We start from the raw sequence: 22,278 nt of genomic DNA, 5'->3' as shown, positions 1-22,278 counted from the left end.
TAATGACACTTGGCTACTTTCTTCTCACTTATTCGTTGCATGCATGCAGCATATTAATGATTCTAGTTAACTAAAAGAAAACTTGACTTTTCAACCGGTCATTAAATTTTGCCTTGGTACGTGTAATATGAGTTTGTGGCCAGCCTATCTTATAGCTAGCTTGTACAATAGTTAATAATAAAAAAATACTTCGTCCTTTTCGGTTTATAGGGCTCAAATCTGAAATCTCATCAACCAAGGTGAATTGTGAGTGGATGACACTAGTTTTAACTAGCCAATGAAATACTTTTCACATATTCAATTTTAAGGCAATAAATGTAGCATCCTCCTTCTCATTGGACTTGCATGGTGGATGTAAAAAACGATGCATGCATAGCCACTCATCTTTTTTCTCTAAATTCTATGAATTAAATATGGTGTGGGACTCAAAGCACTTTAACTCAATTAGACTCAAAATGAGCCTAATATAATGGAAATCTGAAAATTTTGAGATGAGCCCTACAAACCGGAAAGGAGGGAGTACTAGTACTTTTATCATATATGACCCACCTTTCATTCTCACAAAGCACCTAGGAGCACGTGTTAGAGCTAGCTCTTCACGAAGAGCCCGCTTTCCTTCTCTCTCCTCTTCTTTCTCATCCAATTTAGCAAAAATATAATATTTTAATCTTTACAGCCTGCTGACTGTACCTTATTGTACTTGCTCTAATAACTCCCTCATGTCACGATGGAGTCGATGGGCAGCCAAGGACTTCTTTTTAGTCCCAACTAAAAATTTCCTAGTCCCTACCCGTTTGTTTTCATGGACTAAAGAAGGACTAGATGTCATTAAATGACATGCAAAAAGACCATGTTAACCCTAGTAATGTACTACAAGTTATTAAATGACATGCTAAAAGTAGTGACACTGTTGGAAAAGTGTCAAAAAGTCCCAAAAAGACCCTCCCATAGGGACTTCTTCCTTTAGTCCCAAATACCCCTTTTAGTCCCTAAATGTCTGAAAGGACGTGGATGTCGCCTAGAGGGGGGGGGGGTGAATAGGCGCTTTAAATAATTACGGTTTAGGCTTGAACAAATGCGGAATAAAACTAACGTTTAATTTTTCAACCACAAAACCTACAACAACTAGGCTCATCTATGTGCACCAACAACTTATGCTAAGCAAGATAAACAACTAAGTGATAGCAAGATATATGACAATAAACAATATGGCTATCACAAAGTAAAGTGCATAAGTAAAGGGTTCGGGTAAGAGATAACCGAGGCACGGGGAGATGAGGATGTATCCTGAAGTTCACACCCTTGCGGATGCTAATCTCCGTTGAAGCGGTGTGGAGGCACAATGCTCCCCAAGATGCCACTAAGGCCACCGTAATCTCCTCACGCCCTCGCACAATGCAAGATGTCGTGATTCCACTAAGGGACCCTTGAGGGCGGTCACCGAACCCGTACAAATGGCAAACCTTGGGGGCGGTCACCGAACCCGTACACGTGGCAACCCTTGGGGGCGGTTACCGGTACCCGTACAAATTGCTCGGGGCAATCTCCACAACCTAATTGGAGACCCCGACGCTTGCCCGGAGCTTCACACCACAATGATTGAGCTCCGAGACACCACCAAGCTTCTAGGACGCCAAAGCATCCACGAAGAACAATATCTAGGGTACTAAGTACCAAAGGTAATAAGCTTCTCAACTTCTCACTTCCACGTATCACCGTGGAGAACTCAAACCGATGCAACTAATGCAATGGCAAGAACACACGAAGTGGCAGAGCCCCTCACACTCAAATCCCCCCACAACAACGAAAGCTATGGAGAAATATGAGAGGAAGAACAAGGAGCTCACAAAGAACTCCAAGATCTAGATCCAAGGAGTTCCCCTCACATAGAGGAGAAAGTGATTGGTGGAGATGTGGATCTAGATCTCCTCTCCCTTTTCCCTCAAGAACAAGCAAGAATCATTGGAGGGATTGAGAGTTAGCAAGCTCTAAGAATGTCAACAATGGAGGTAGAACAAGAGCTCAACGGATGGATAAGACCAAGGGGGAAGAAGACCCCCTTTATATAGTGGGGGAAGGAATCAAACCGTTACCCCCACTTACAGCCCGAGCCCAGCGGTACTACCGCTGGTTTCAGCGGTACTACCGCTGGCTGCAGCGGTACTACCGCTGAGCCCATGGTAGCGCAAAGATACTACCGGGCCAACCACTGCCAAGAAAGTCTTCGCAAAAAGTCCGACGTAGTACAACCGCAAAGATGACGATACTAAAGTCCTGGAGCAGTACTACCGCTGGGCCAGCGGTACTACCGCCAGCTCTAACGGTACTACCGCTAGGGCCAACGGTACTACCGCCAGCTCTAGCGGTACTACCGCTAGGGCCAGCGGTACTACCGCTCGCCACTGAAACATCCATAACTTTCGCATACGAGCTCCGAATCGAGCAAACCCAAGCTTGTTGGATTCAGGACGACAAGAGCAATCCAAACATCAATTGAGAGGTTAGGGTCACGGCACATATCTTTGTGCGTCGTGGGCCCAAAGAGGTTAGGGTTAGGGATTGCCGGAGGCGAGCCTCCTCTTATCTTCTTTAGGCCTTGTTCCGTTCTTTTAGAATTGAAGGGGTTTGGAGGGGATTGAGATGAATTAAATGCCCTACAAGTCCAATTCCACCTCAATCCCCTCCAATCCTCTCCAATCCCCTCTTTCATGGGATTAACCGAACAAGCCCTTATTGATTATGTGATCTCCACGTACTAGCCCTTGGTCCCTTTATATATAGCGCCGGCTGATACAATCTCAATTTAACTTTCCAACTAGCACAATCTTTTATCTATGGAAATAATAAACTAACTTGATATGCAAGCAAACTGAAGATAAAACCTATCCCTAAGAGCAACCCCAACGCAGATGTGTTGAAAGGGATCTTGACCATCCCGTTTCACAAGTTTACTACTTTCTTTCAAAAAAGTAAAAACAACCCATTTTGTTTGTTTGGGTCATCCGGACAGAAAAGCTGGTCCAATGGGATGACCCAAACGGACGCGCGTGTCCGCCTGCTGTGTGCTTGTTGTCCATTCCGACCTAAACTGGGCGCAAAACTAGGTCACAAATAGGTCCGCGGTGGACAAAACCGGGTGCTCCCGTCTTCCGCTCCTCCCCTCTCGTCTTCGTCCTGGTCCCACCTATCAGCGCTTCGCCCCTCCCCAAGGCCGCAGCCGGTGGTGCGGGGGCGTGTAAGGAGGGAGCAGTCGGCGACGAGCAGCGCGAGGGAGGCATGCGGCCGACCGGGGCTCCAAGCCTCCAAAAGGGAGAGGGAGCGCAAGATCGAGAGGGGGAGAGGAAGCAGAGGATTTCTGCGTGTGCATCTCGTACCTTGAGGCCCATGTCGACGGACGGACGGACGGATCGAGCACCGGCTGCGGTTCGTCGGATGCTCCGCTGGCGATGTGTTCGAGGCGAGGCAAGGTGAAGGGGGGCTGGGTTGGGATGCCTCCGATGCGCATGCGTCGTTTATAACAGGGGGGAGGTTCGTTCCTCCAGGGGACTCGTGCTCGCGCCAGATGCGTGTCGGGGTCGATCCCTGCCCGTACGGTCCGGCGGCCCGAGGGAGGCATGCGCCTGGCCACTCCCGCCGCCCCGGCCGTTCCCGCGAGGTGCGGCCCGGCCGTGAGCGCGCGCAGGTCGGCGGTGATGCTGGCGTTGGCCCCCGGAGAGAGCGAGGGGAACAGCGCGACGGGGTCGTCCGCTTTTTTACATCTCGTGCGTTGGGTTTGTCCACTGGCCGCGCATGTCCGCCTCATGTCCGGTAAGCGGACGGACGACCCATCGGACAAAAATCCGGACAAAATCTGTGTCCGTTTAGGTTGCCCATTGTAATTGCCCTAAGCTCATTTGAGACCAGCACATGAAGTGCTGGCCCCACATAACAAAAACCCAGCAGGAACTTCAAGGTAGCCATTGCAAAGCTTAAATTCTTCTCCCTCCGTCTGAAATATTTATCGAAAAAATGATTAAAAATGAATGTATCTATAACTTTTGATAAGTATTTTTGAACGGAGGGAGTATGATATTAACATGCTAATGAGACAGTTGATTCAGCTGCTCTCTATGACTTGGGTCATTGATTTCACCCGCCTTCGTTTTGCACTCTTGGGGAGCGAGCTTCTTCTTCCTCCTCAGCTGAAAATAAAATGTTGAAACGGAATTAATGTTAGCAGGTGGCAGCAAGGAAAATCTGTATCGAGTGGGATATTGACTGGCTGAACAAACTGTTATAGAACTGGAAGATCGATGATTATCACAACAAACATGGAACACCGTACGACACAAATCTAATTAAAGGAAACATAAAGTAGAGACAAAGATGTAGTAGCAAGCTCCATTAGTGTTTGATTGATACAAAATGATAGTTGGCTGACTTGTAACATCAACTCTAAAACAAGGATAAAGAAACTATTTATTTTAATCAATGATGAAGACTTACAAATTGCCCGGGGCAATCTTCACAACCTAATTGGAGACCCCGACGCTTGCTCGGAGCTTCACACCACAATGATTGAGCTCCGAGACACCACCAAGCTTCTAGGACGTCAAAGCATCCACGGAGAACAATATCTAGGGTACTAAGTAACAAAGGTAATAAGCTTCTCAACTTCTCACTTCCACGTATCACCGTGGAGAACTCAAACCGATGCAACGAATGCAATGGCAAGAACACACGAAGTGGTCAAGTCCCTCACACTCAAATCCCTCCACAACAACGAAAGCTATGGAGAAATATGAGAGGAAGAACAAAGAGCTCACAAAGAACTCCAAGATCTAGATCCAAGGGGTTCCCCTCACATAGAGGAGAAAGTGATTGGTGGAGATGTGGATCTATATCTCCTCTCTCTTTTCCCTCAAGAACAAACAAGAATCATTGGAGGGATTAAGAGTTAGCAAGCTCTAAGAATATCAACAATGGAGGTAGAACAAGAGCTCAACGGATGGATAAGACCAAGGGGGAAGAAGATCCCCTTTATATAGTGGGGGAAGGAATAAGACCGTTACCCCCACTTACATCCCGAGCCCAGCGGTACTACCGCTGGCTCCAGCGGTACTCCCGCTGATCCTCCGGCGGTACTACCGCTGGCTGCAGCGGTACTACCGCTGAGCCCATGGTAGCGCAAACATACTACCGGGCCAACCACCGTCAAGAAAGTCTTTGCAAAAAGTCCGACGCAGTACAACCGCAAAGATGGCGGTACAAAAGTCTTGGAGCGGTACTACCGCTTACCAGAGGCGGTACTACCGCTGGGCCAGCGGTACTACCGCCAGCTCTAGCGGTAAGCCCTAGCGGTACTACCGCTAGGGCCAGCGGTACTACCGCTAGGGCCAGCGGTATTACCGCCAGCTCTAGCGGTACTACCGCTAGGTCCAACGGTACTACGGCTCGCCACTGAAACAACCATAACTTTCGCATACGAGCTCCGAATCGAGCAAACCCAAGCTTGTTGGATTGAGGACGACAAGAGCAATCCAAACAACGATTGAGAGGTTAGGGTCACGGCACATATCTTTGTGCGTCATGGGCCCAAACAGGTTAGGGTTAGGGATTACCGGAGGTGAGCCTCCTCTTATCTTCTTTAGGCCTTGTTCCGTTCTTTTAGAATAGAAGGGGTTTGGAGGGGATTGAGAGGAATTAAATCCCCTACAAGTCAAATTCCACCTCAATCTCCTCCAATCCTCTCCAATCCCCTCTTTAATGGGATTAACTGAACAAGCCCTTATTGATTATGTGATCTCCACGTACTAGCCCTTGGTCCCTTTATATATAGCGCCGGCTGATACAATCTCAATTTAACTTTCCAACTAGCGCAATGTTTTATCTATGGAAATAATAAACTAACTTGATATGCAAGCAAACTGAAGATAAAACCTATCCCTAAGAGCAACCCCAACGCAGATGTGTTGAAAGGGATCTTGACCATCGCGTTTCACAAGTTTACTACTTTCTTTAAAAAAAAGTATAAACAACCCATTTTGTCTGTTTGGGTCATCCGGACAGAAAAGTTGGTCCAATGGGATGACCCGAACGGACGCGCGTGTCCGCCTGCTGTCTGCTTGTTGTCCATTCCAACCTAAATTGGGCGCAAAACTAGGTCACAAATAGGTCCGCGGTGAACAAAACCGGGTGCTCCCGTCGTCCGCTCCTCCCCTCTCGTGTTCATCCTGGTCCCACCTATCAGCGCTCCGGCCCTCCCCAAGGCCGCAGCCGGTGGTGCGGGGGCGCGCAAGGAGGGAGCAGTCAGCGACGAGCAGCGCGAGGGAGGCATGCGGCCGACCGGGGCTCCAAGCCTCCAAAAGGGAGAGGGAGCGCGAGATCGAGAGGGGGAGAGGAAGCAGAGGATTTCTGCGTGTGCTTCTCGTACCTTGAGGCCCATGTCGACGGACGGACGGACGGATCGAGCACCGGCTGCGGTTCGTCGGCTGCTCCGCTGGCGATGTGTTCGAGGCGAGTCAAGGCGAAGGGGGGCTGGGCTGGGATGCCTCCAGTGCGTACGCCGTCGTTTATAACGGGGGGAGGTTCGTTCCTCCAGGGGACTCGTGCTCGCGCCAGATGCGTGTCGGGGTCGATCCCTGCCCGTCCGGTCCGGCAGCCCGAGGGAGGCATGCGCCCGGCCACTCCCGCCGCCCCGGCCGTCCCCGCGAGGTGCGGCCCGGCCGTGAGCGCGCGCAGGTCGGCGGTGATGCTGGCGTTGGCCCCCGGAGAGAGCGAGAGGAACAGCGCGGCGGGGTCGTGTGCTTTTTTACATCTCGTGCGTTGGGTTTGTCCACTGGCCGCGCATGTCCGCCTCATGTCCGGTAGGCGGACGGACAACCGAGCGGACAAAAATCCGGACAAAATCTGTGTCCGTTTAGGTTGCCCATTGGAGTTGCCCTAAGCTGATTTGAGACCCTCCCCGTTCTTGCACATGAAGTGCTGGCCCCACATAACAAAAACCTAGCAGGAACTTCAAGGTAGCCATTGCAAAGCTTAAATTCTTCTCCCTCCGTCTGAAATAGTTATCGAAGAAATGATTAAAAATGAATGTATCTATAACTTTTGATAAGTATTTTTGAATGTAGGGAGTATGATATTAACATGCTAATGAGACAGTTGATTCAGCTCCTATCTATGACTTGGGTCATCGATTTCACCCGCCTTCATTTTGCACTCTTGGGGAGCGAGCTTCTTATTCCTCCTCAGCTGAAAATAAAATGTTGAGACGGAATTAATGTTAGTAGGTGGCAGCAACGAAAATCTGTATCGAGTGGGATATTGACTGGCTGAACAAACTGTTATAGAACTGGAAGATCGATGATTATCACAGCAAACATGGAACACCGTACACGACACAAATCTAATTAAAGGAAACATAAAGTAGAGACAAAGATGTAGTAGCAAGCTCCATTAGTGTTTGATTGATACAAAATGATAGTTGGCTGACTTGTAACATCAACTCTAAAACAAGCATAAAGAAACTATTTATTTTAATCAATGATGAAGACTTACAAATTGCTCGGGGCAATCTCCACAACTTAATTGGAGACCCCGACGCTTGCCCGGAGGTTCACACCACAATGATTGAGCTCCGAGACACCACCAAGCTTCTAGGACGCCAAAGCATCCATGAAGAACAATATCTAGGGTACTAAGTACCAAAGGTAATAAGCTTCTCAACTTCTCACTTCCACGTATCACCGTGGAGAACTCAAATCGATGCAACTAATGCAATGGCAAAAACACACGAAGTGGTCAAGTCCCTCACATTCAAATCCCTCTCGTGTCCACCTGCTGTCTGCTTGTTGTCCATTCCGACCTAAACTGGGCGCAAAACTAGGTGACAAATAGGTCCGCAGTGGACAAAACCGGGTGCTCCCGTCGTCCGCTCCTCTCCTCTCGTGTTAGTCCTGGTCCCACCTATCAGCGATCCGCCCCTCCCCAAGGCCGCAGCCGATGGTGCGGGGGCGCGCAAGGAGGGAGCAGTCGGCGACGAGCAGCGCGAGGGAGGCATGCGGCCGACCGGGGCTCCAAGCCTCCAAAGGGAGAGGGAGCGCGAGATCGAGAGGGGGAGAGGAAGCAGAGGATTTCTGCGTGTGCATCTCGTACCTTGAGGCACATGTCGACGGACGGACGGACGGATCGAGCACCGGCTGCGGTTCGTCGGCTGCTCCGCTGGCGATGTGTTTGAGGCGAGGCAAGAATAATAGTAATAATAATAATAATAATAATAATAATAATAATAAGAATAATAATAATAATAAGAAGAAGAAGAATAAGAAGAAGAAGAATAAGAAGAAGAATAAGAATAATAATAAGAAGAAGTGTATCATTATAACTTTTTTTTGCAACAGAGACATTGTTGTTGAAACCCAGTAACGTAAAGCGACACGCGTCGCGTGAACAAGACGATGCATGCTGGCGCGCAATCCGCCGATTGAAGCCAAGAGTTCTCCATGTTTCATTTGATTCTTTTCAATCATGCATGAATATGATGAAAGCAAGTACTCCGTATTTCCATATCGAACTGTTAATGTCGATTACACAACACAAAGACATACTTACATCTACCCATATATAGGCACTCGACCCGACAAAGCGATCAATGGGTATCTGTATGTCCTACCGGCCTGCCATATGCGGGGGATGACATTGCTGGCGACGAGCTGCTTGCCGGAGCCGGTGGTGAGGCGGATGGATATGGGCGCCTGCAGGGCGGTCGTGGAGTTGTACTTCCACACGGCGCCCCGCAACTCCTGCATCGGCTCCCAGCCGTAACCACGGCTCCACTGCTGAAGCTCGACTGCCGACAGGTCGCCGTCGCCGGGCTCGTCCTCTATGAGCAGCGCGAGGTAGCTCGGGTTGGAGCTGGCGTCCACCTTGAAGACCATGTCCACCCCGCCCCAGTTGCACGGAACCCTGCCAGCAAATTAAGCCAAGAAATCGAACACATGACAACTGATCGATGGAACATGCACGGAGAAATGGGCGTGAGAGCTGGGTGCGCTAGGCGCTAGCTACTCTAGCAAGAGCATACCGGTTGTACTGGACTCTAATGCCGCCGGCGTTGCGAAGCTTGTCGGCCTGGCCGGGCTTGGCCATGGCGCCGAAAGCTTTCCTGCTGAGGTCGAAGTGGGCAGCCTCGGCCAGGCACAGCCCGCCAAGGCACTCGTCTGTGACGACCACCGTCACCGGAAACCCGGAGCAAGCGGCGTTGCCGGTGCATGTAACCTGATAGCAAGCGCCGCAGCCCTTGCCGTTCTTGAAGATGGAGGGGCCGCCCGCCGTGATCATGCCGGAGAACGGCGGCTTCTCCACGTTGCGCTGGTACCCGCATGCACCACCTAGCACACCCATGCACGTGTCAGTACACGTAAACCACTATATGCGCGTCCTAGCTACCATCATCAAGATCTGCATGCATCAACCCACCGGGAGGGAAACTTTTTGTCAATGGGTGTATATACCTTGTATGGGAAACATTATACTCATTTTTGAGTAATTTAATACAAAGTTGAGTCATTTTTGAGTCATTTATTTTGAAACAAAGGGAGTAATAAATAAACATTCAACAAATTCTGCATTTTTTTTGAAATAACATTTCATTATTGGTAAAAACAATTCCATAAAAAGAAAAGATCTCACTGACTTCTTTTCAAGAAAAACAGAGAAATTGGTCAAACAATGTGAACAGTGACCTATAATAGCAAATACCTTTTGTTTTTTCTCTGAAGGCAACGCTGGGTTTCTATTCATGAAAATTTATATACGAGTGCAAAAGAAAGTCAAGTTTATAAAATAACTTGCAATTTTTTTTTGACTTTTTTAATTATTCAAAATTATTCCTATTTGAGGTGAATATACACCCAGAAACCAAAGGCTGATAAGACGAAGCTATTTTGAGCCCAAGCTCAAGTGAGCCTGCCTGAGCAATGAAATCATAAAAAATTCAAAACAAATCAATAAATTCTGAAGTTTTTTTTTGTGAGAAACATTCTACGTTCTTGCAAAATTTCATCAAGAAAACACATTTGTGCAAGTCAAAGCAAAAACAGCAAAACCGATGCTTCAAAAATGCGTTTTTCAAAAGCATTTTAAAGTATTGATTTTGTTTATTTTTGTTGCGACCTCCACGAATGTGATGTCAAAGTGAAAATTTGTAGGACTTAAAACATTTGTTAATGTTTAACAAAGAAAAATTAGGAATTATGGATTTTTTTATTTTATTTTTCAAATTTCTTGTTCACCCAAGCTCATTTGAGCTCGGGAGCAGGAGGATACTTTTGGTTTTCCCAACGCATCGACCATATATATGACTATAAAATGTACATACCGTCGGTGTCTGTGCCTTCGGGGGGAACATACCATGTCGCTCCGCCATCGGACCAACAGGAGATGCTACAAGGATGCAGGATGAGGAGGCAGCTAATGGCTAGAGCCCCTAAAGCGGCGAAGGAAGAAACCATGCTCGCACCAAACAATAAAGGATTGCTCCGCGTACGTAAGAGGAAGGAGAAAACGGATGATATGTGTGATAGTAGGCGTAGTCTGTCGTCATGTATTTCGATTTATAGGCAGCAGAGAGCTAGAGAGATCGCATTATTAAATACTATAGGGAGGAGAGAGCTAGAGAGATCACATGATTAAATACGGATTTTATTGATATTTTAATTTATTTAATATGTATTAGTAAAGATTTTAGGACTGTCTATCTTGTATATCTTGATATTGTAATGACCTTCTTTATTGTCATGCATTACGCATGTTGATACATCATTTAACTAATATGATACGGTATCATATCATGATATTTAATTCTCTCCTTTTACCCTAATTGTGTGTCAACTCAAAAAAAAAAAGTCTAGATGGCAGGCATTATATTACTTATATTATATTACTTTCATTGTGAATAATCCTAGTCGGCTGATTTTCATCTCACTTCACGTCGAATTTTCTTTCAATAGTTGGTTGACATGTGTCCTTTTGACACACTGCCAGCAACTCCCCCTACCTCCACCTCCATCTACTGTACAGTCTAGACATAAGAGCAAGAGATGCTAGATGTAAGGGTTATTTGGTGAAGTGTCAGCCCATGATTGGACTCAGTGGGGCCAACCAGTGAAATTCAGAGGAAGGAGAATTAGTTGGAAGATTATATAAAAAGTTTATAAGCAATCCGCATGTGTATGTTTATTGAGAGTTGCCAAGGTTGCATTTACTTATGTATTCCACATCATCTAGATAAGTCAGAAGACATTTTATACAAGGGATTATCTTTATCCCTAGCCATTATGTGCACATCCCTGAAGTTGTACGTTTGAGAGATGACATCTTGGTATCATCTCTTAGCTATGAGAATACAAACCTCCTTCTTGATTTATCTCTCTTCAAACAAAGTCATATTTATCTATCTCTTGGCTATATAGAACAACACTGGACTGTTTTGGGCGAGGAGATTATTAAAGGGAAGATGCCGGTGGTGGATTTCCCTTTTGAACCTGCCATTATTACAGAGGAACGTTTACCCTGGCCTAAACCGCCAGCAGGATGGGTTGCTCTATCAACCGATGGCTCTTATGTCAAGGAAAATGGGATGGCAGGTACGGGTATGATTCCAAGAGACTCGGTAGGTACTGTTATTTTCTCGGCCTATAGATTCTTTTCCATTGCAAAGATGATCTAGAATCTGAAATCAGCGTCGTGTTGGAAGGTATCTCAGTCAGTTTGCATAGGACAGAGCTTCCTATTATTATTCAATCCAACTGTTCTGTCCTGGTTGCTGCTATAACTGACGAGTCATTGGACAAATCTGCTCATTGACATTTGATTCTGGAAATTAAGAGGCTCCTGGAACCATCGTAGGTTTATTCAGCATAAATTAGATCGTTATCAAAATAGTGTTGCTTGTTGTCTAGCTAATATTGGTCGTTGTGAAGGTAGCACCACCTATTGGTTGCACCGTGTTCCCGACAATGTCTTTACCTAATAATAAAGAGACTATTGCTTCTGTCGAAAAACCCGCCGAGGCATTTTTACAAAAAAGTCCCTCTATTCTTCAGTATTCAACCCGCAGTCACGTCCCTAAGTGAAAAACGGTTCGTCATTGTTGGAGAAAAAGTTCATCTGCCTCCTCTCGTACTCCATGCCTCCATCGCTCCGTCGAGCTTTGCATCGGCGACGGCCCACCCCGCCATCCACCTCTCCTTGTCTCGCATTGGTGGTAGCTGGTGGCAGGCCGACCTCCACCGGCCCTCCCCCTTGCCTCAGCCCCCCGCGCGCACCATCTAGCATCACCAACCCCGCTGCTCCCTCCCCTCCCCCATCCTGATCTAGACGCCTGACCCGTCCCTCCTCCCCTCTTTGAGCACGGCGAGCACGGAGGGGGCCAGGACCAGATACAGGATGCAGAAGAGCTATCTGGCCGCGTGCACGCCAAATCCACCGAAAATGGATCCACCCCGGCCAGATCCGATCGGGCCCTGCCGTCGTCGTCCGCGCGGTGGATGACGAGAAGGTGAGGAGCGGCGTCGTACTCCTTGTATTCCGCATCCAGCGACAGGGTGGACGGTTCGGGCCGATGGAGATGGTGACCAGTGGTGGCGAACTCCAAGGCGGCGGACAAAGAGGCACTCCTCTCGTCGTCCTCCTCTCGGCAGTAGCCCAGGTAGGCAGCGGATTCGACTTCTCCGGCATGGATCTCGCGGCGGAGCGGACGAATCGACATAGATATGGCCCATCTCTTGCGCAGCTCCCGGCAGTCGTCCCTTGCGCCTTCTCCCGCGACTACCTTCTTGCCTGTCCATCACCGTGGCTGCACGTCTCCAGCGCCATCTGCTGCAGCCCCGCGGTCAACCGCGTGCACACCATGGGCAGCGGGATGCCCCTCGCCGTCGGCACCATGACCATACCTTCTGAAGATATGGGGAATCCTTGGACACTCTTGTGTGACGCCCCTGCACTGCCTTTGAGGAGAATGGCGACTTCCTGGAGGCCAGGCCGTTCGGTGTGACCGTCATGCCGGTCCTTTCCTGCCTCTTCCGTGTCAACCCCTCTTACTCAAGATCGATGACCATCTCGAAGGCAAGCACCAAGCAGCAGCTCAGCCAAACCCCGGTATTCTTTCTGAATTTTATTTGTACCTGCAGCACATACATGTTATGTCTGATGCTGAATTTGGACATGAAATACACTGAACGGAGAACAAATGTTGAATCGGTTCATGGACTAGCCTAATTGATTCAATCCCCACGTGTTTGTGTCAATGCCTGCAAGGAAGCAAGCGTACTAGAGGGATGGTTGGATGGAGAGTAATTTTCTCCAATGCTTTATCATTTATGATTATTTCCTGAATCTATATTTATAATATATAATGCATTCTGTAGAAACCAAAATGATGTTCATGAGATTTGTTTTACCATCTTTCTGCCATTCATTTCTTGAGAAATTTTCTCAGAATTAGGTGAATATTATTTATGGTTTAGCATCGGTTGCACATTGTGGTTACCGTGTGTGGCTTCAATCAAATAGCATGTGATTGAGCAAATGAACGAAATATAGGCAAAATATTTATTATTTAGAAGAGACAGGTGCTACGTACTTTTGCTCAAGTATTCCCTTTAGTTTTTCATAGTTTACATTGCGACACAATAATTGCTTAAAGCATGTTTTTGACTGTAGTATTGCTCGCTGGCATCTCCGTCATTCATCTTGTCATTGACAGAAACCCTATCTTGTCACTGATAAAACCCCAGGCTCTTCTACCTACAGCAAACCAATAAAAGGACTTGTAAATTGGTTGTATCCACGAGTCATAGTTGATATATATCCTTGCATGAGCAAGATGTCGTATCTACATGGAAGCTACTACAACACTACACATATCTTGCAGAGTCTTTCTTTTGCTGAAAAAGAGTAGGTGGGTCTTAATCTTCTACAGGTTCTGAATTTGACACTATTCTGTATGTTTAAAGGATAAAATCCTACTACTCTTTTAGCTTCTGCATGTGAATAACTTGGATCAATCACTTATGATGTTTGTCGTGCCATAGTTCTAACTGAAATATGTAGTGTAACACATGTTACACTATCTGCTTGTCCAGAAACTGGAACAGCCAGGCGATGTTGGGGAGCGGAGGATCCTTATATTTCTGTTGATAGTTGTCGACGATTAGTTCAATCCTTATTTTATTTGATCTGGTGCATGCATTCTATTGCATCAGGATGTGTAAGTAGTTAGTAAGTTTTCTGCTAATTACCAGGATCATTAACTTATGAGGGAACTCTTACTAATGAAAGTGTACATGCAATGAGTTCTATAGTTCTCATATTATTATTGTACCAAAAGTCAGTTGACCAGTTTTTGTTCTATAATAATCGATCATATTTTCATATAGTTTCGAAGGATCTGAGATTTGATGTTTTGTATAAGTATGCATGCATGCTTGGGACAAAGGTGGAGGAAATATTATGTGAGATTAGTAGGGTATATTTTTACTTGGTGTGTCCATGCATATAATTTTACTGATAGTAAAGACTAGAGATAAACAACATGAACATGGTGATGCTCGGTTGGATGCAATGTAGGGATGTAAATTTGGTCTGCTTAATCCCGTATGAGCACACTTATGGTCTAAAAGTTCAACAAAGTAAAAATCGGATCATACCTATATGTACATCTTTTAGAAGTGATGGTGAGTTCTATGTTACTCTCTTCCATGTACAAATAATTCTTCTTAGCCTGATTTCGTTACCATGACAGTGTTTTCATAATGTAATCTCCCGTTGCAACGCATGGGCAATTGTCCTAGTTCTTACTTATGTGTATTAGCGGACCGTAACACTGTTTCAAGGGAATAAACCAAATATTTTCCTGCAAAAAAAAGTTGCCACTGTCCTTTTATGAAACAGAGCATAAGCAATTACCATATTTTAGGGTTGGCCCATGGGTAGGAAACATTAGGACAATGCAGGAACTTTGAGCAGTCGTAAACTCATGGGAAATCAAGTAACTTTAGGCCGTAATCTACAGCAAATCAACCACCATGGAAAACAAAGTCCATGCATGAATTTATGGGCGTACTCCGTTTCAAGAGTTGATACTATTTTTTCGTGTATCTTAATTAATTACTTGGGGCATTCTTTGAAATACTAAATTAAGCGAGTGAGTTTTGTAGGCAGTATGATTTCAACATAAATTTGTTACTCGAAAGACTGACGAACAACACTCAGTTGGCAGTAATCTTGTGGGTTTAGCAATATCCATCGTATGGTCAGATCTGTCAAAATATTTCAAGAAGCAATTTTCCACATTAATTGCAATTTTTAAGCATGATGAAAGCAAGTATTCCATTTTGAATTATTATTGTCGACTGCAGAGAGGCACAGAGCTGCTAATCTCCCCTAATAATAAAGCGCGGAGCGCTTCTGTAGTCCGTCGTCGGCACTTTTGCATAAAAGCCCCTCCTCTTATGGGTATTCAACCCGTGGTCCTTCTGTAATTGGGAGAAAACGATTCGTTTAAAAAAAAACTCCCTGAGCAGCGTCACTCCGACGCATCTCGTCGGCTGCGCGGCAGAGTCTGCCCCTCCTCCTACCCCCTACCCGGCTCCCCACTTCTCCTCCTCCCCTTGTCGCACGGATCCGTCGGCGGAGGGGTCACTGGCGCGCCGGCGGCTCGACTTCGAGGGGGATCTACTTTGAGCGGGGTCAACGGCCCGGGAGTCGCGCCGGACGACGTGTCACGGCGGGCGTTGCCTGCGGCGGGCGTGAGCGAGGCGAGGGACAACGACGCCTCAGATCCACAATCCAAAATCCTCCATATCACTCCAGATCGAGGCGGGTCAGCGAGCGTGCGGTAGGTGGCTCTCTCGCTCGATCCGATCGAGCGCGTCTGCACAGGGTGGCCACGGCGCATGGGCTGGATGCGGGGAACGACGGCAGCATCCGGATCCAGGTGAGTGGTGGTGGGACCGGCGTCTGGGTTCTTCGGAAGGGTTGGGGACGGGTGGATGGGATGGGATTCATTCTTCCGTTTCTCGCGCAACAGCTTCCCCTACGTCGACTTCCAATGCCCCTCCCACAAGGCCCTGGCCAAGCTCTTCTCCACCGTAAGCATCCACCACCCCATCCAACCAACCATCTTTGTTAATAGTAGCAGATTGGGGCTTGTTGATTCTATCCGTTCGTCCAAATTAGCGCCTTTAGTGGAGATGAACGAGATTTTGGCCCTCCAATAGCTGTGTGCTGTCTTGTTTTGCGGCTGCACAGAGGATTTCTGATACGATGTTGATCTGCGTGTAGTACAATGGGTGCAAATGGAAAGGAGGGAAGCTTAAACTTGAGAAGGCCAAGGAGCACTACCTCGTCGGACTAAAGCGAGAATGGGAGCAGGAAGCCGCCGCGGCGGCGACAGCTGCTCAAGAAATGCCTGCGAAAGATGATATGGACAAGCAGGAGGAGAAGGAGAAGCGGAAGCTGGAGAAGCATGCTCTGGAAACTTCAAAGGTTAACATCTACCTCCCGAGATTGAGGAAGGTGAGTTGTCTCTCTGTGTTGCATACTTCTTTGGTTTGACTATTTTAGTGAATCTTTCAAATCGTGCATTCTGTAGTTTCTTTAATTCGTGCAAGACTGCAAATAGTTATGACTATGCAAGTAGCAGTATGCCATTCCTCATGATGATTAATAGCATGATCATGACACCGTACTTGCTTTTTTCATAAGGCTGACCTGATGCCTGAATCATGTTCATTTTAACGGAATATGAGCCAAACTAAGCTGGTGTAATTGCTAAGATCAGGTTTTGAATAAGAAATAGCAATTCAGTATGAAATCATCTTTAGATATTAGGTAAACATCTTGTTTTGTAACTGTGGTTATGACAAAAGAGACAAGGGTAAGAGAGTAGTGTATCATGCCGTATATTGATCAAAATAGCAGTTGTGCATTTCCTACCGAAATGATTATCTAATATGTCAATTATTACATTGACATGTGTTCTCCTAACCAAGGATCTGTTTTTACAGCTGAAACCTTTGCCCTTTAAAGGCAGTGGAAAGCACAAATACAGTTTCAGAAATATTGAAATCCCTTCCTACCCAATTCATTTCTGCGATTGTGAGGAGCACTGTGGACCTCCTGAGAAAGCCAATGAAGAATATGTTGCTGTTCTTAATCCTGTTGCGTTTCAGAAGGAGCGCAACATCATGAATTATGTGATGAGTAAGCTCTTTGAGAAGGACACTGAGCAAATCAATTCGTCGGAAGTACAGAAAGGAGATGCTGAGATAGACCCCTCTGATGCTGAGGCAAAACCCTGTGATACCGAGACAGAACCCTCTGATTCCTACAATGATTTGCGAATGGAAGAAACAACAGAAAGTGCTGAAGAAGATTTGGATGATCTCCAAATGGAAGAAACAGATGATCCTTCCGAAGAAGAATTGGATGATGACGTTGTGATCAATATTGCTCCTCGTAAGGCCAATAACTCAGCTGTCCAGTTAAACAGGGCAAACCAAGCAGTGAATAAGGTATGCGTATTGCAGTTACTTGCCTGTATAATTTTCCTGTGATGCACTCATAGTGTTCTTCTTCAGCTGTTGGTCGGAAGCCACTTCTCATAAAAGATATAGAAAGTAGTTTATAAAAGGACTCCACAATTTTCTGAATCATGCATGGCAATATCACGTCTTTGTATGTCTATGTACCAATTCACTGATTGCAACGATCTTTCCTACAAAAATAAGGCCATTTTAAAGCATTGTATTTCATTTTACAGATTGCATAGCTTCTTCATGATGATTTTAACATTTGTAATTTTATTCACATTCCACAGATGCAGAATAATCATTAGGATTTTCATCCCGGGGGAATCAGGGAAGTGCTTCCTATGACGCTGCAAGTTGTTATCATTTCATTTACCCCTTTTGGAGAAAAAAAAACAAGAGGCACCTTGACTAGGCTTCAAGGATTCCTACGATAGTGTAGTAATGAATCGTATGTATATTCCCTTGTGACATGCACAAATATTTGAGTAGCATGTAACTATTCGTACAGCCCCTTGATGTGTGTGAAAAATGCGGTAGAATCTGTCACAGTGAGTTGATGGCTTGATTTCATCTCTTACAGAAGACAAAAGAAACATCCTGACTGTTTGAATGTTATATGCATTCTCTTAGGTATGGGTTGCTCGGCCGCCCTGAGGAGGAATGAGGAGACATGCAGCAGACACGAGGACGTACAAGCAGCGGCGAACGACAACTTCGGGTGGCGCCGCCCTGGGTTCATCTTCGACGACGTAATGAAGGGGTTGCGGCCAGGCAGTAGGTACTTCTAGAAGGTAGTGATATGATGAACTCTGGGTACTCAAATTAATTTTGTGCTAACATTGTGATATGAGAGTTTGATTTTCTGATAAACAGAGATATGATTTCAATTCGAACACAGTTTTACATTTGTGCTTTTAAAAAACTGATGAAACTATAAGATGGTTTTACTATTGTACTGAGCAAAAATTGTTATTTTATCGAAATAGACTTTTTACATGGAAAATGATTTGTTTAAATAGACATGTGATCAGAATATGCTTTGTTTATGTATATTCTGCAACTCTGCGTTTAGATTTAGGGTTACTTGGTTAATATTTTTGAAAGAAAAATGTCACTCTAAGAGTATATTATCCAGAACTTCGTATCAGCGTGTTGTCGTGTAGGCGGGAAGGCATGAATTCAACGGCGAAAACTTCTATCAGGATGGGGTCCCTCTAGGCGGGAAGGCATGGACCCAACAGCAAGGACATCGATTATGATGGATTCAACCAGACTGCTCGATTACTGAATGACATAATATGGTTATGATGTGGGTTCATGGAGGTACTCTAGCCCCAAAACTATGACTCATCCAAGCTTTTCGGTCAGGTTCACTATTCTTCAATCATAGTGCTGCATATTCCTATTTAAATGATACGTGGTGCATAGAATTAATGATTCAGAAAAAATATTTTTTCTTTGTTACGAACAAGTCTGCAACTCTCCCAGATAGAAGATTATCACTAAAAGAGAACAACTATTAGTCTTGGTAGATGAAGTCAGATTGTGTACTGACATTGTGGTAATCTCTGTATCCTATTTCTTCCTGTTATTTGTGTTATTTTGCTTACACAAAATGGTCATGTTTATCTAAAATTTCTTTTGTCAATCGCCTCCAAATTAAAAAATCCGGGTAATATATAGAATGTGTATGTTCTATTACCCACAACTGTACCGTTATCTTCTATTGAATAATTGGATTAATAAACTTTCCATAATCTTTTATTGTAGTTTGTAGAAGAACAAAGTTTTACCTGCTTATAATGTGTCCCCTTCTCCCGGTAGAGTTAACTACACATGGAAGTTTGAGGAAGAGCTCGTTGGACGAATTTTTCGCCCGGTGCAACGCACGGGCATTTGTACTAGTTACATTAATTAACATAGGTTGGATGGTACTCGATCATCCGACAAATCGAACGATCACTCGATCAATGGAAGTTTACGATGGATCGGTAGGTTCTTCCGGGCTGCCAGCCGGAGGGGATGACATTGGTGGCGACGAGCTTCTTGCCGGAGCTGGAGGTGAGGCGGATCGACATGGGTGTCTGCAGGGTGGACCCGGAGTTGTACTTCCACACCGCGCCCCATGACTCCTGCATCGGCGCCCACCTGCCGCCGCGCTGCTGAAGCTCGACCGCCGACAGGTCGCCGTCGCCGGCCTCGTCCTCGATGAGCAGCGCAAGGTAGTTCGGGTTGGAGCCACCGTCCACCCTGAAGGCTATGTCTAGCCCATGCCAGTTGCACCGAACCCTGCGAGAGATGAGATCAAATCAAAGAGATGACAATCGGTCGATGGATCACACGAACATGCACGACGCATTGGGCTTAGTACCGGTTGTACTGGACTCTAAGTCTGCCTGCGTTGCGGAGGTTGTCGGCCTGTCCGGGCTTGGCCATGGCGCCGAACGCCTTCCCGCCGAGGTCAAAGTGGGCAGCCTCGGCCAGGCACGGCCCGCCGGGGCACTGGTCTGTGACGACCACGGTCACCGGGAACCCGGAGCAAGCGCCATGGTTGGTGCATCTAACCTGATAGCAAGCGCCGCAGCCCTTGCCGTTCTTAAAGATAGAGGGGCCGGCCGCCGTGACCATGGCTGAGAACGGCGGCTGCTCCACATCGCCCTGGTACCCGCATGCACCACCTGCAACACGCCCACACACTCGTCAGTACACAAACAACCTAGTATATACTAATATATACATGTCCTAACATGCATGCACTCTCATAATCAATGCCTGCATGCATCGTACCGTCGGTGCCGGCGCCTTCGCGGGGACCGTACCACGTCGCACCGCCGTCGGACCAGCCAGAGACGCTGCTGGAATGGAGGACAATGAGGAAGGAGCTAGCTAGAGCCGCGAAAGCCATGAAGGAGGAAGAGACCATGCTCACGGTGAGCAATATACGATTGCTCCACGTGTGTAGAGGAAGAAGGGAATGAACTGGAGATAGGTACTGATGTGTGTAGCAAGCGTAGTCTCTCGCATTGTTCGAACCATTGCTATAGCGAACGATGACAAGTCATGAGCTATCAAGACTAATGACGAAAAACGAAAAGGAATCGCCAAGACCGAAGAGGCATACCTTCCGGCCATTTCATCGAACACCTCGGCCGGGGGGAGCGGAATTGTTCAACGGCATCGCCGGAGCACCTCCTTGCCGGGGGGGGGGGGGGGTGGGGGTGAAGTCAGAGGTTGAATAAGGTGGCTTCCTTAAAGCCCGAACCTTCCTCCGCTTTACGGCCGCGGCCTTGCCGGCCTTCTGCGCCGCCGGCCGGGATCGCACTGCGGCATTGGCGCTCGGAAGAAGATTCCCTTTATATAGTGGGGGAAGGAATCATACCGTTACCCCCACTTACAGCCCGAGCCCAGCGGTACTACCGCTGGCTCCAGCGGTACTCCCGCTGATCCTCCGGCGGTACTACCGCTGAGCCCATGGTAGCGCAAACATACTAATATATACATGTCCTAACATGCATGCACTCTCATAATCAATGTCTGCATGCATCGTACCGTCGGTGCCGGCGCCTTCGTGGGGACCGTACCACGTCGCACGGCCGTCGGACCAGCCAGAGACGCTGCTGGAATGGAGGACGATGAGGAAGGAGCTAGCTAGAGCCGCGAAAGCCATGAAGGAGGAAGAGACCATGCTCACGGTGAGCAATATACGATTGCTCCACGTGTGTAGAGGAAGAAGGGAATGAACTGGAGATAGGTACTGATGTGTGTAGCAAGCGTAGTCTCTCGCCATGTGTTTATAGGCAGCAGACAGATAGAGAGATCGCACACTGGTTAAATGTCGTGATGAGCGGATATTTTTTATTTAATATGTGTATCCGCACAATATTTTTCACCTTTTCGAAAGCTTACTCAAAGAAATTACATTCCTTAATTATGAGAACCCTAACCTTCTGTTTTACATCCTTCCATGGGAGGAAGGTTCCTTCCCTAACCGCTATTCCCGCCGCCGGTGACAACTCTAGCCACTCACTGACTATGGCCTCGTCCATTCCTGGTCCCGCCATCTATTGCATATTGTGATTTTGTACTTGTTGTCTGTTTAATAAAGACATTTGGTAGATCAACCCTTTATTAAGTTTGCTGTTTTAGGTTACATTTTACCAGATTTGGTAGGTGTCCTTTTCAGTGAGTAGACATTTTGTTATGGTAATTGTAAAGAAATACGTACGTATTATCATTGTCCTTTGGTTAATTTTGCTTGCGTGTGTGCATAATAGACTACCACCCCACAGAGTATGACATGTTTTGCCCTAAAATATAAAAATAATTCATCGACCAGACACTAAAGTTATCCAAACAATATACATGTAAATCACAAATCGTTGTTTCCATGTACCTTCAAGACATATTAGTGAAGTGATATGTAAGTGTCTTTTTATTATATATCTTCAAGATGAAGTCATACGAGTAAGGACATATGCATAATGGTTGATAAGAAGATATTTTGTTATGCCCTCCAGATCATTTAGAGAAGGCAAAAGACATGTTGTACAATGTATTATATTTATATCTACAAATTAATTTTTGCATGCTCCTAAAAAATTATAGCGATTAAAATTAAGATGGTTTATGACTTACACCTTTCACAATGGGTATTATTCATATAATACTAGTGTATGATTGTGACAGCCCGAGACCGACGTTCCAG

At 46.4% G+C, this 22,278-nt stretch overlaps 2 protein-coding genes across 3 annotated transcripts; both read right to left on the bottom strand.

The window, feature by feature from the left end:
- Window positions 1–8,475: 8,475 nt before the first annotated feature.
- Window positions 8,476–9,584, bottom strand: LOC123429356 (expansin-B18-like). The gene is made up of 2 exons (XM_045113401.1): window positions 9,062–9,584; window positions 8,476–8,943 (listed from the first exon to the last, which is right to left on the bottom strand). The coding sequence occupies exons 1-2, from the start codon at window positions 9,379–9,381 to the stop codon at window positions 8,592–8,594; spliced, it is 672 nt and encodes a 223-aa protein (XP_044969336.1). The 5' UTR covers window positions 9,382–9,584; the 3' UTR covers window positions 8,476–8,591.
- A 9,904-nt stretch (window positions 9,585–19,488) lies between these two features.
- Window positions 19,489–21,332, bottom strand: LOC123429354 (putative expansin-B14). Of its 2 annotated transcripts, none has more exons than XM_045113400.1 (3): window positions 21,123–21,332; window positions 19,945–20,251; window positions 19,489–19,862 (listed from the first exon to the last, which is right to left on the bottom strand). In XM_045113400.1, the coding sequence occupies exons 1-3, from the start codon at window positions 21,256–21,258 to the stop codon at window positions 19,541–19,543; spliced, it is 765 nt and encodes a 254-aa protein (XP_044969335.1). In that variant the 5' UTR covers window positions 21,259–21,332; the 3' UTR covers window positions 19,489–19,540. The 2 variants fall into 2 exon arrangements, with proteins under 2 accessions (XP_044969335.1, XP_044969334.1); XM_045113399.1 differs by lacking the exon at window positions 21,123–21,332 and adding an exon at window positions 20,361–20,563.
- Between the last annotated feature and the right edge of the window lie 946 nt (window positions 21,333–22,278).

The sequence above is a fragment of the Hordeum vulgare genome, chromosome 2H, assembly GCF_904849725.1.
Source record: "Hordeum vulgare subsp. vulgare chromosome 2H, MorexV3_pseudomolecules_assembly, whole genome shotgun sequence".
In the NCBI taxonomy this organism is placed as follows: Eukaryota; Viridiplantae; Streptophyta; class Magnoliopsida; order Poales; family Poaceae; genus Hordeum; species Hordeum vulgare.
This window is presented reverse-complemented; position numbering and strand designations above follow the sequence as displayed.